The sequence below is a fragment of the Cygnus olor genome, chromosome 6 (assembly GCF_009769625.2).
Source record: "Cygnus olor isolate bCygOlo1 chromosome 6, bCygOlo1.pri.v2, whole genome shotgun sequence".
Classification (NCBI taxonomy): Eukaryota; Metazoa; Chordata; class Aves; order Anseriformes; family Anatidae; genus Cygnus; species Cygnus olor.
Window position 1 is genome coordinate 25,219,611 of NC_049174.1, and position 12,470 is coordinate 25,232,080.

General features: G+C 41.0%; 1 protein-coding gene across 2 annotated transcripts in view; it reads left to right on the plus strand.

Annotated features, from left to right (window-relative positions):
• ADCY5 (adenylate cyclase 5) overlaps window positions 1-12,470 on the plus strand; it is a 216,048-nt gene that overhangs the window by 121,142 nt on the left and 82,436 nt on the right. For both annotated transcript variants that reach the window (XM_040562145.1, XM_040562146.1), the window contains exons 2-3: window positions 3,313-3,462; window positions 8,574-8,695. In XM_040562145.1, coding sequence (XP_040418079.1) covers window positions 3,313-3,462; window positions 8,574-8,695 — 272 coding nt within the window. The remainder of the gene's footprint in view (window positions 1-3,312; window positions 3,463-8,573; window positions 8,696-12,470) is intronic.

The window sequence follows — 12,470 nt, forward strand, 5'->3', positions numbered from 1 at the left end:
TAGTGTGTAGGCCAGTTTAATAGCTTATCTAGGATTTATAGGTAAGTGAAGTGGTCTTTTATAAACTATTATTTTCTAAAATCAGAAGGGCAGGAAACTTCCTAGTTTAAATCTCTGGCTAGGCAGGGGAAGGAAATCAGCTCCAAAATAGCCAACTGTATTTTCCCATTGCCTTGAACAGCTCTTCAAGCACAGATTGTCTGAAATAGTTGCCATGATATGTTTTTACTTTTCAGGCCATGGAGCTTAGGGAATCAGTTTTTTAATATCTACATCATTTCTTTCCTCCTGGGACTGAAGCTGGTTACCATAGCAAAATGGCAAGGAAGCTGATAAGCTTGTAGTACCATTTGGCAAACAGGGTACAAATTTATTTTATTAAGACAGCGGACTGTGCAAAAATTGAGATTAGATATTCCTTTTTTTTTTTTTCTGCTTTAATATAGTTTAAAATACTCATGAAGAAAATTATTGAGAACACATATTGAACAAATGCTCTTGCCTACATAACAAGTGTTGCTGCAAATAGTAGGAGCTGCAGTTTTATATCTCTGCAAATTTTTGATACTCTCAACATTACACTCTGATTTCCCTCTTTCCCTCCCTATGGCATCCCTCAAAGGTGCCATACTGTGAATGAAATGAGCTTCTGTTTAACAGAATAGTTACAGGTGTCTGTCTCTTTCTACTTAAAAATTACATTGCCATGTAGTTTTTATTCCCCCTAGACAAAGCATGGTCATCTGTGCCTGTCTTATAAATCAGTCTGAGAAGTCCCTTGGATACACCCACGAAGGATATACCCACAAAGAGCTTGTCTTCAGAACTGAGCTGTTCCTTTTTTTCTGCTCAGTTAACTCCTGAGACGTTGCCTGGCATCTAAACCACCCATTGTCTGCTGTTCTGGGTGCAAGAGTTGAGTCACTATTTTGGGGAGTTTGCTTTGGTTTTGCACTACTAACTCTAAGTGAAATGAAGTCTCGGTTTCTTGGGGTTAAAAAAGAAAACAGAATATTTCCTGAAAGTCATTTGTGCTCTCATCTTTTTCCATTTTGAATATGTGATGCATGCTGTTTTATGTGCACTGACAAATTTTCCATTTACTGTAAAATTAAATAGTTCCAATAGAGAGGATTTGGGAGTCTTGCTGTAATCCAGCTGTGCAAAACATGCTACTTAGTGTTAACCCATTCGATCTCGTACTAACCATCTTGAACTTGGAGAAGTGCTGTTCCCAAGCTGCCAGTAATGCAGCTGTGAAGCAGGAATCAGAGTAATTCCCAGGAAAGCCTACTTCTGCTCCTTTTTTAAGATGTTTCTTCAAGATAATGAGCACTAGTATTTTTTAATACTTTGGAGGGATTTTTCATACTTAAAACCCCACATTTTTGCTCATTATAAGCAAAACAATGTGATGTAGCAGTGGATTAGGGTGCCTGGGCAAGATCTAGGTGGCAGCTGGCTGGTGTCTGATCAGTTTGGGGAAGAGATGTGGGACCTCAGACCTGGGAAGATTCAGACAGCCATAGAAAGAGCTGAGTAAGAAGATAATTGTAAGGGGAATATGTGAGTTTCGGGTCGGGGCTTATTGCATGTGTGTGTGTATGACCTGCGCCTTAGCCCTTTCTCTGTCCCTTGTGTGGACTCTCTGGATGGAGGGAGCAATCTGCAAGGGATGAGAAGTAGTTTCCTCCTTGGAAACCGGTTACCTGCAGATACTTGTAAGTGATACTGATGTTAACCACCCATGGGTATATATATATATACATATATATAACCTGTGGGTCACTGTGTTTTACTGTAATACCTAAGTGTGGGAACTCAGTGCAGGGATGTAGCCCAGAATGCAGCACTTTGATGCGGGAGCTTCGGGTGTTGCCATCTACTGGCAGCCATCCACCGAGAGAAGTCCCTCAGCAGTAGTTTAACGTATTGCTTCTTTTGAACTGAAAGATGGGATTTTTCTGTGTAAATCCTCTTTCAGGTCAGAGTTGTTAATAAAACAATTTCTGCTGTCCTCTCCGTATGGATGTAGTGAGTCCCAGCGGACTTTCTCTGAGACACTGTTGCTCTTCGGGATGTTAGTGTGTGACACGGGGACAGCTCCTCTCTCCTGCACAAAACGTGGTCTGGGGAGTCCTGAGCACCCACTGTGAGCTTGGGGCTTGACAGGCACCCACATGGGTGCTGCCTTTCAGAGCCTGGCCCTGTATTTTCAGGGAAGGGGTTGGTCTGGAAATTACTAGTAACAAAGGCAATGGGTATGTTTGAACTCATTGGAGAATAGGCCAAAGATTCCTATTTTTAAGAATATTGCAATTCTAACAGTCTTTTTTTTCCCCTAGAAGAGATGAGAGGTGTTCCAAATAAGTCTGTCCTCAAAGGGAGAGATGGTACAGCTTGTGCAGCTCTCCAGAAGTTGTATTTTGACCTCTGTCAAGGGAAATGTTTATATGATACTGTCAGAAGCTGTTTGAACATTATACATGAACCAAATGCTAGCAATGGGCATGTTTTTTTCCTTTTTATTAAAAAATGGTTAGGAAATAAAAGAGTTGCAACACTAGTTTTCAGCAGAAGTTATGTGATTGCTTTGTTACAAAACATAATCCATGTGGAAGCAGAAGAGCAGCATAGCTTTTCCCTTGTACTTGTCCAATCCAAATACACACCAGACTTAATAACTCTCTCTGTAGTCATGTTCATAAAAATGTTTAAAATGTACTTTTAACATAAAATTTTGTAACATAATTTTTTTAGAAGAACTATACATTCCAATTGCTCTTAAACCCTGTGAAAAAAAAACAGCATTTTCCCTTCATTATTTTAAGCACTATTTCAAAATAGTGGTTTAATGTATCTTTGGTATGTTTTCAGGCCAGATATGTAGGTACACGAGCACAGAAATATTTGTGTTCCTCTGTCAGGTCTGTCTTCACGAGTCCTAGCTGCGTCTTAGCTGACACAGTAGAAGCATTTTTAGATGGATTTTTGTCATAGTAGTTGCAAGGTACTGGATTACCAAAAGCAAGATTACAGTATTGCTAGTAGAGTTGTATTTTTACAGTGAAGCAATACACAGTGTTAAGAACGTATATTTAAGGCCATATATGGAAGTTTTGTATTTAAAAACTAGAGAAGTGAAATACACTGGAATTAAGAGCTTAAGGTTTAACCATGGCTTGGATCAGAGAGTCATGGAATGGGCTGAGTTCTAGCTGCGCTTTGTTACTGATGGCAGTTTTCCAAAATGTAATCAAGTATTTCTTTTTTTCTTTCTTTTCTCCTTTTTTTTTTTCCCTTCTGTTGCAGCTGGTCTCCAATGTTCTCATCTTCTCCTGTACAAACATTGTAGGCGTCTGTACCCACTACCCAGCAGAGGTGTCCCAAAGACAGGCTTTCCAGGAGACGAGGGAATGCATACAAGCCAGGCTGCATTCTCAAAGGGAAAACCAGCAGCAGGTAAGAGCAACAGTGGGAAATAAAAAATGAAATTGCTGAAATGGAATTAGCATGCAAATTGTTCCTGTAGGATTAGATTTGCAGGCCTCTTGCTTGATGACTGATGCAGGCAAGAATAGGCCGATAGGAGACGGCAGGCTTTTTAAAGGCTTGAAAGAGAACTCAGGGAGTATTTCCTCCCCAGTACACTGATGGATTTGTCCACAGACATCAACAAATTCTGTGGACTCTGCTCTGCAGATGAAAATTACATAGTACACAGAGAATGTGCACTGTTTTTTTGCACACATTGGAGCTGTGTGTTGAACATGGATTCAGCATACAGGCTTCAGGTGGACCCTCTTTGTGAGGACAAAGTGTGGTGTGTTTATCAGCAAAGCCACTACCAACAGGTAAGGCAGGTTTCTGAAGTGAAAGAGGTATAAATTTGGCCACAGAATATACTGTCCCTTGATGCTTCCAGAGAGAGTCCTCTTCCTGCCTGCTTGCACACCTCTGTGCACCATATAGGCCTCAAGTCAATTCTATTTTATTGAAAAGTAAGTTTCATCAACATGTCCAATGTTTGTGTGCTGCCAGTAAACAGCTTAGTTTTCAAGGGGACCGACCATATTGGCTTCCCTAATTCAGTTGTGGGTTCTGTGGCAATGAACCTCTTGTCTCCTCAGGATTAGATATGAAAGACCTTTTGGACCAGTGTGACTATTCCTTTGCTAATACACATCTCTAACCCGCAGTATGTCTTGCAGTGGTCTGTCCCGTCCAATTTGAAGGGAATCATGAAATGGGGCTTCCAGTCTTCCCTTGGGAGGTATCCTGGAGCTTGGTTGTGGTTGTGAACTTGGGGAAGAGGTCAGGGGAATGAATCGAGTGGAGCACCTTTGTATCTCTGTGGCAACACAGCTTATTTTTCCCTCATGTCCCAGCCCATCTGCATCTATGGATCCATCTTTTGGCAGCGTTTATGAGGTTCTTCTGTCTGACATACTTGCTCCTTAACCCTTACGGTTATTTTGACAATATATATATGAAAACCAAATTCACAATCACAGCTCTTTTTTCCTTTGTAACAAATGTAGTTTCAGAAAGATGAAACAAGTGGCCAATCCTCCTTTGGCACCTTGAAATGAAGGAAAGAACTGAGCCAAGAGAATACCCTATTTTATTTATTGATTACAGCTCTGTCCTCCCTGCTGAGAGGCTGCCTTTGCATGTCTCAAATGCATGTGCCGTTCTGGATTTAGGAGCTTCTGTGCCAGAAGTACCACATGAAAAATGTCCTTACAAGTGCCATAGTCTTTGGCCTTTTTTATCTCTCCCTCTTCCCCTCCCCAAAGGTACCATACCGTACAGGAGAAAGCTAGGACATCAGTAAAACACAGGTCAAAGCCAGTCACTAAGTTGTGCCCTCCAGTACATCCAGCAGGAACCGTGGATCCTGGCAGCTGGGGACTCCTAATAAGATTATTTGCTGCTACAGCCTGCACTGACATTGATTTCCAGGTTCAGTTCAGATGCATCCCTATGCATAATGCATCGAGATAATCTTGAGGTGACAGCAGATGCAAATACCGGCAGCTCAGCCCGCGTCTGTGAGAGCTGGTCTCCAAATAGGCGTGGAGGGAAAGAGCCCAGCACTCTTATCATCGTTTGCCTGTTTCTGGAGTCCTGACGATGTTCTTGTGTGCTGTTCTCTATTAAAGGCAGGCAGATTATCTCTAGCAAAGGAGTGTATATTTTCCCTTATTAAGCTTCTACTGGCATCCAAAATTAGAAAGAAAGTAAACAGAAATCCAAAGTGTCCAATCCAGAATAGACAATCCTCAATGATTTTATTACTTGAGGTAACTTAGGGCAGAATCATAACAGGAATTACTGTACCTTACACAGAATAAAGTAGTAGTGGATGAAAAAAAAATTATTCTCAATAATCTGCAAATATTTAAGATTTGAGTAAAAGAGTGGTTGTCAAGACTGCAGTTTTCCTTCTAGCATTGCTTGTCTTCTGTCTGTGAAGTCATCTTCTTCTTTACATCTCTGCGTCACTTAACTTGTGATGAATAGTGTTATTAAACCTGAGGACAAGTGGACAGATGTAGCACACTGAATATTTGTTAATGCTTTGGGGTCATCTTGGGAGAGTATGACATAAACAGTTAAAATTACTGTGTAGTATAGAGTCAGTGTACGGATGTGTGTGTTTTATATATCCACCCACGTATACATATATCCATGTGGATGTATGTAAATAGAGTAGATCTGTATTTTACTCTTTAATCTGTGCCTATTCTAGAGACTAGTGCTTCTTGGTATGCATTTGTTTAATGTATAATTCAGTGGAACTATACTCGCATCGTATTTTGAAGTGAGAATTATATATGAATTTGCTTTTGCTTTTTTTTATCAGGTCAGACTGCTGCCTTGTTAGACTTGTAAAACAGCAGTCCCAGCCACCTCACTTGTACGTAAGTGATTTTACAGTGAGGGCTGCAGTACATTCTAGTCATTACACCAAAATGAAAATTGTACTCTGGTGGAGACTTTAATTTCTGTGCTCCGTTTGAAATAAAACAAAGGGATTTTTTTTTGTTGTTTTGAAGGTCTTTTAGCGTGGCTTGTGCCTTACTAAAGCACTTGTTACAGCCTCCTCCTGGTAGTTTCAGAGGTTATTTTCAGTGATCGTGATGCTCCCAGCAAACAGGATGAAAAGAATGTCCAGCTCTGTAACACAGCTCAACCTCCTAATTAGTTGTTACATGAAGGATTGTTCCTGTTGCATGCATTCGTTTCACTTGTTAAGTCTTATTCCCAGTCGGTGATAGTTCAGAGTGGTGTTAGTCTCATGGAGATCTCAACTGTCTTGAAAATATTGGTGGTTTAATCTGGCAAATGCCTGTGGCGTCAGGAAGAGCAGGGGTGAGGGTTCTCAAGCACAAGTTATCCAGAAATCTACGTGAAAATCCCTTGGAGTACTAGTAGAAGAAGCTTACTCCCCCAAACATGTCCCTGCTTTTCAAGCAAGTAAAAAAAATCATCCTTCACTCTGGTGCGCCCACAGGGAATGTTCCAAACCTGCGGGTGCCCCTGAGCTCCCCGTTGAGCTCTGAGTTATTTAAAGGATGTGTAAAATCACACGTAGAGTAGCAGCTTTCACACATTTGAGGATGCCTATTATAATATGCAAATGACAGCAGTGTATACACCAGTTACCCTGATAAACATACAAAATGTGTTGCGCTTTTACGCTCAAGGAGTACACTAATAGCTGACAGAAGCCTGAGGACACGTGCATGATTCATAATCTTTATATATATATGTGTGTATATATATATATATACATATAAAATTTGGCAGTGTGAATGCTACCACATGCAGTATGCCAGTGAAGGTGAGAGTGCTTTAAAACACAAGTATCTTGTCAGGACTGCTGCAGTTTGGAGCTGGGGAGATAGACATCCCTCCAACACATCTTTTCCTGTGTTATTACTACCTCCTCAGGGACCGGAGGCAAGAATCAATCTCTTTAAGGTACACGTTGAGGGGAAAAATAGTAAATACTGGGCAATGCCTATAAAATGTCTCAGTGCATGCTGAGTACATATCCAGTGAATCCATCTTCATCTGGTTTTCCGAACGTTTCTCTCTCTCCTTAGAGGAAGAAATAAGTGGGGAACTTTCAGATAAAGCCAGAAATTAGAATCCAGGAATGTGTTTATAACTGAAGTGTGGGCAAGAGGTTTGGTGACGTGAGTAATTAATACAGGAATGCTGACCCCTCTGAGTCAGGGCTGCAGCTTGAGCCCAACTGCTCCCTGTGTTGTTGAGAATTAATGAGCTGTTAGATAAGGTTAGGCACCTTCGTTTATTCTACATTGTGTCTGTGTCATCAGGAAGGAAGGCCCTTTTCTTCTGCTCACTGCAGGGAAAGAAAAATAATAAAAACAAGAGCGGCGCAAGCTTTTGGGATTCTTCAGCTATTCCAGAGCACTGCTTGCAGGTTGAGCTGGAGCTGAGCCCTGAGGAGATGCTCCCCACCTTCTCCAGCCAGAGCAAAAACTTCCCCTGAACTGCAAAGGGTGTGAGTGTGAATAAAATTAAGGGATTGAATGGTCTGGGCAGAATTTATCAGGTGAGATTCCTGAAATACACAAATGTGTCCCTGGGGTGCATATTACCTGCAGGTTTAAATTCTATAGCTTTTGCATAAAATTGCCACCAAATTTAGAATAATAGCAAGCACGGGCTTTTGTGTGAGTTTTTAGAAAAATTACCAGAAAGTCATCATTTTGTCATGTAACTAATTTTTGCCTAGCATACAAAACTATATATGGAACGGCTTACAAAATGGTGTTATGAAAGTCACACTGAAGCTATTTTCAGTAAATAAAAGTGCAATTTAGTTGTTTCAAGGGAGGGTGAAGAGCAGTGAAATGCTGATGACAGAAGGTGGTTATTGGAAACACTTTTGTAGGTGAGTGGGTGGGTGTACAGGTCTTAATTCAATTGGGCACTAGGAGTGGTTTTAGGTGTAGAAGTATAACACCGCGTTGCATAGTTGGGCTAACTTCTCATGCTAGTTTTATTGGGGCATTCCTATTGACTTGTTATCTGCCAAGAACAGGTTTGTGCCTGTTGGGGGAATGTGCCTAGATGATCAGATGGGAAAGGAAGGAGTTGTAGAAGGTGCCCAAGGGTGTTGGGGTGTCAGTCCTGTAGGGCTGTGTGAAAGAGGACTTTGTGGTGGTGTGGAGAGGCTGTGGGGAAGGTCAGATGGTATCATTTAGCAGAATCATTCCAGGAATGCGTATGTGCAATTTCTGAGTTGCATGGATCCTTCATTTGCAAGAACTGGCATTAATCACAGGCCCAGTGCAGCTGGGATGAAAAATAATATTTTCCCCTCTAAAATCATTGAATTATTGTTTCAGGGTCAGGACAGAATTGCAGATGCCTTGACAGAGGGTCAACTGCTGGGTTTATGGATGTGGTTTCACTTGGTTGTACTCTTCGCTCCCCAAACTGACGACTTCATTTCTCCCCAGCGCGGAGCAAAGCGTGTTTGTTAACTGGGCAGCAGGTGTTTTAATTGCTTCATCTGTCTGACTCCACAGGAGCGGCTCCTGCTCTCTGTACTTCCTCGACATGTTGCCATGGAGATGAAAGCTGACATTAATGCCAAACAGGAAGATATGATGTTTCATAAAATCTACATCCAGAAGCATGACAATGTCAGGTAAGAAGAGCAGCCTATCTCCCAGCTGCCAGGGGAGGAGGGACCATCCCAGTACTTAGCACTTAAGGCCTGGGAACGAAGATGACAGCAGCACTTAATTCAAGATAAGTGTAAAAGCTCTAAAGTGCCACCAGTTGACTTTTGTAAGTTTGTTTATAGGACGGGAGGAGGATTGCCACATGTCTGCAACATCTTCATCTGATAAGCAGCTTTAACTGATCTCTTTCCTTAGCTTCTTTATTTTTTCTCTTTTTCCTCGATTGCATCTCGGTGGCTTTGAAAAGGTGGAATGTTTGAGTTTGGATATTTTTTTGACAGTAACAAGCACCCTTCTGATAAGCATTGAAGGGATGCAAGTCAAAGATTGACAGCGCTTTCCAGGGGGTGAGTTGCAGAGACCAGCTGAGGTTAAAATCACTTGGAGTAGTCCCTGCCAGTCTGTAATTACAAGCAGGGGGTCCATTAGTAGCAGCCCTTGGCACCTGCTCAGTCACCAGTCAGCCACCCAAGGCCGTGTCGCTCCTTGGTCTGCCTGGATGAGGGGACGAAATGGATGTCTGGTGTCTGGGAAGTGGTGCAGAATCACAGCCAGTCCGTGTTGCTGGGGCAGTCTGTCCCCATGAGCTTCGGCACATCACCAGGTTCCCTGCGTCCACTTCCCAGAGAAGAGGGAATGAACTCGTACTTGGTATTGCTGTTGATGTAGCTTGATATCTTCATGGGCTGCAATGAAAAGTAGTTTAACTTAATCTTGACACATTTTAATTCTGCTGTTGTACCTGGCCTCTTTGGGAATGACTTCTGTCTCTGCCAAGCCAGGTCCTGATGCTGTGTAACAGCTCTGTAAGTCTGTAAATACTTCTACTGAGACACGGGGCTGGGGTCGGAGAATCTCTCTCATTCCTCCCTCCCTCTTCCCTTCAAATAAGAGGTTTTCTTGTAAACTGCTTGTGTAGCCTTCTCTCTTACGTAGCTTTAAGTATGTTGGTGAATTATATTTTCTGATACTTAGTGCTCAACAAATAAAAGTGGATTTATTGCATCTCCAACATACTGCACCTGCGTAATCTCCAGTAGATGATGCAGTAAAATTTACTTAAAATTCTGAAGCATTTGAAGACTGCAGCAAATTGACATTTCCTTAGTGTTAGCAGTGGAGTAGAGCGGTAATGTACAAGCAGAAAATTGGGAAGAGGGACCTATAGGTTAGGTTTTGATTGTGACTGGGCAAAGTGATAAAGATCCCCTAGCAATACTGAAGACAAAAATGTTATCACCTGTAAAATGCTTTAATGGTTCTGTAATGAAAAATAAAGAATATACGTACAGTAATGAAGGTGAGCAGAAGAGGCCTCCCAGAGTGCCCACAGCAGAATAAGTGTTACAGTAGATGTTTTTTGTCTTTGCATCCGATTTTTCCTTAATAGCACTTGGCTTGTTCAAGTAGGTTTGTAAATTTCTCATGATAGATGGCATTTGTGTATTTTCCTAATAGAGGAATTACTTTTTTTCCCAGTACTTAAAGGTCAGCTTGACATTCAAATTGAATGCAAGTTGTTGGATATGACATGAGATTAATCAGTATGGTATTATATTCTTCCACATTAGTTTCCATATATCATTATTTGCAGGTCTAAAAGTCATTCGGTACAGTCAAATCTTAGTAAAAGTGATTATCTCTTTTGGATGATACTTCTTTGAAATTTTGTTTTAACTATATCACCAAATAAATAAAAACTAATTAAAAATAATATACTAAATTAGCAAATGCACAACAAGCATGGTATTCAATATATGCATATTTTTTTTTCTTCTTTAGTTCCTTCACTCTGCCAGACAATGGCTTCTTGTAGCCTTTACCCATATGTACTGAAAACAAAGAGAAGGTAACATAGGAACATCTCATCTTCAAATACTTTAGGGAAATGAATAACTAAGTATGAATATTGAAAAAGGAAACATGATTTGGAACAAATGACTCATTTCACACTAGGAGTTCAGCATGGAGCCTTTGCTCTTGCCTGGGTGCTCTGAAACCACCTCTGGTGGGAATTTTACTGTGGATGGTTTTGAAGCATTTACATGCACCCGGAAACACGCTGGTGGCAGGGGGTAGTGCCTCCATGATGGGGATTAATGAATTGGCTGAAGAAAAGCAAGTGCACACATTACTTTTCATGGGGAAATGCTCAAGGGGAGGTTTTTGAGATTAGAACACTCCAAGCAATTTTGTTTTGTTTTTGTCAGTATTCAAAAATGTCATAAGATCTGAGTTTTTATGAGCTAAAGGTTATTGTGTTAAGGCAATTGAGAAGCATGTGAAGTCGACGCAAGGGTGCTGTGCCCAGCCATTGAATCTGGTTTCCTGCTAATGATTTATGAGCAGAAGCATTTCCTTTCAGTTCTCAGAGGTGGGAAAGGTCCGTGTGTGTGTGCAGAGGTGTGCGTCTCCCTCCACCAGCGGCTGTATGCAACGGTTCTCGTTTCCCACTCTCCCAGGTTAGTTAAAAAGGCAGATTGTAAATGAAAGTATGACGGATGGGAAATTTTGTTCACTGCTGATTTAAACCTTTAAGTTTCTTTCATAGAACCTTGAGTTCAAGAGCTTTCATTTTTCTGGATGTTCAAGGTGCTCACTGATTTCCCAGTCTGCGTGGAGCCCCTGGGCCTGCCTGGCACTGGTGGTTTCCATCCAGCCGAATTTTGTTCTGTCCCTGTGAGCTCAGGAGGCTCAGGAGCAGAGCCATGCTCTGTTAGCCTGCCTTGACATGCTGTGTGGGAGAAGAAGTTTGCAAAATCCTGTGCCAGACGAGATTAAATATTTCAATTTTCAGGGATGATTGGGCCCGGGCTTTTGGGACCACCTCTAATTGAAATTAAAACACAAACTCAAACCACTCTACCAGCAGAAAATGTTACGCTAAAATTATGTCAAGTTGCTGTGTGGTTTTTCTTTCTATTTTGAAATGACCAGTTATTCTGTGATATGCTTGGTTTCAGATATTATATTACACACTTTTTTTCCTTAAAAAACAAAACAAAACTAACTAACATACAAACTATGTAGAAAGATCTCTCCCAGCTGCCAAGAGTAGGCCTGTAAAACACAGACATGATCCTTTCATAAGGGCAGGTCTGCCATGATATTGCTTACTATGTTACATTTATCTTAGGGGTTAGGTTATCTCTATGGGGGAAAGGTGATGTTTTTATGCAGAAGTAAAGTGGCCTGTCTGACCTGAATGGATAAAAGCAAATCTTTTTAGAACCTTATCAGGGCTTCCTGTGAATGAGTTCATAATCTCCTGCTTATTGTTATGGAAAGTAAAGTTCAGAGACTAATTTATCCACAATGAAAATATAATTTCCTGTCATTTTTGGCAGCAAAATTTGCTTCAAGACTACGTTCTGAAGAATTTAGGGTGATGAAGAAACTAAGATGAAGAGGTTTGGGGTTAATATTCTCTTTTGAGATGCAAATGAACAGAACCTTTGAATGGGGAACGAAACCATTTTCCATCCTGATTTATTGAATGAGAATTGACTTTGACAAATGGAGAACCGTAGAGCGTGACATGACCTTTCCCACGTATGTGTGTTAAATATAAAGTCTATTGTCAAATGCAATCAGGAAAGGAGTTCCCAAGACCATATGAGTAATTTTGGGTAAACAAGGTGAGTTATATAAGTAAAGCAGTTCACTTTATCATGAATGAGATTATGTCTGATAGAGAAACCTTAAAATACGCATAGATAATACTGTTTATCTGAAATG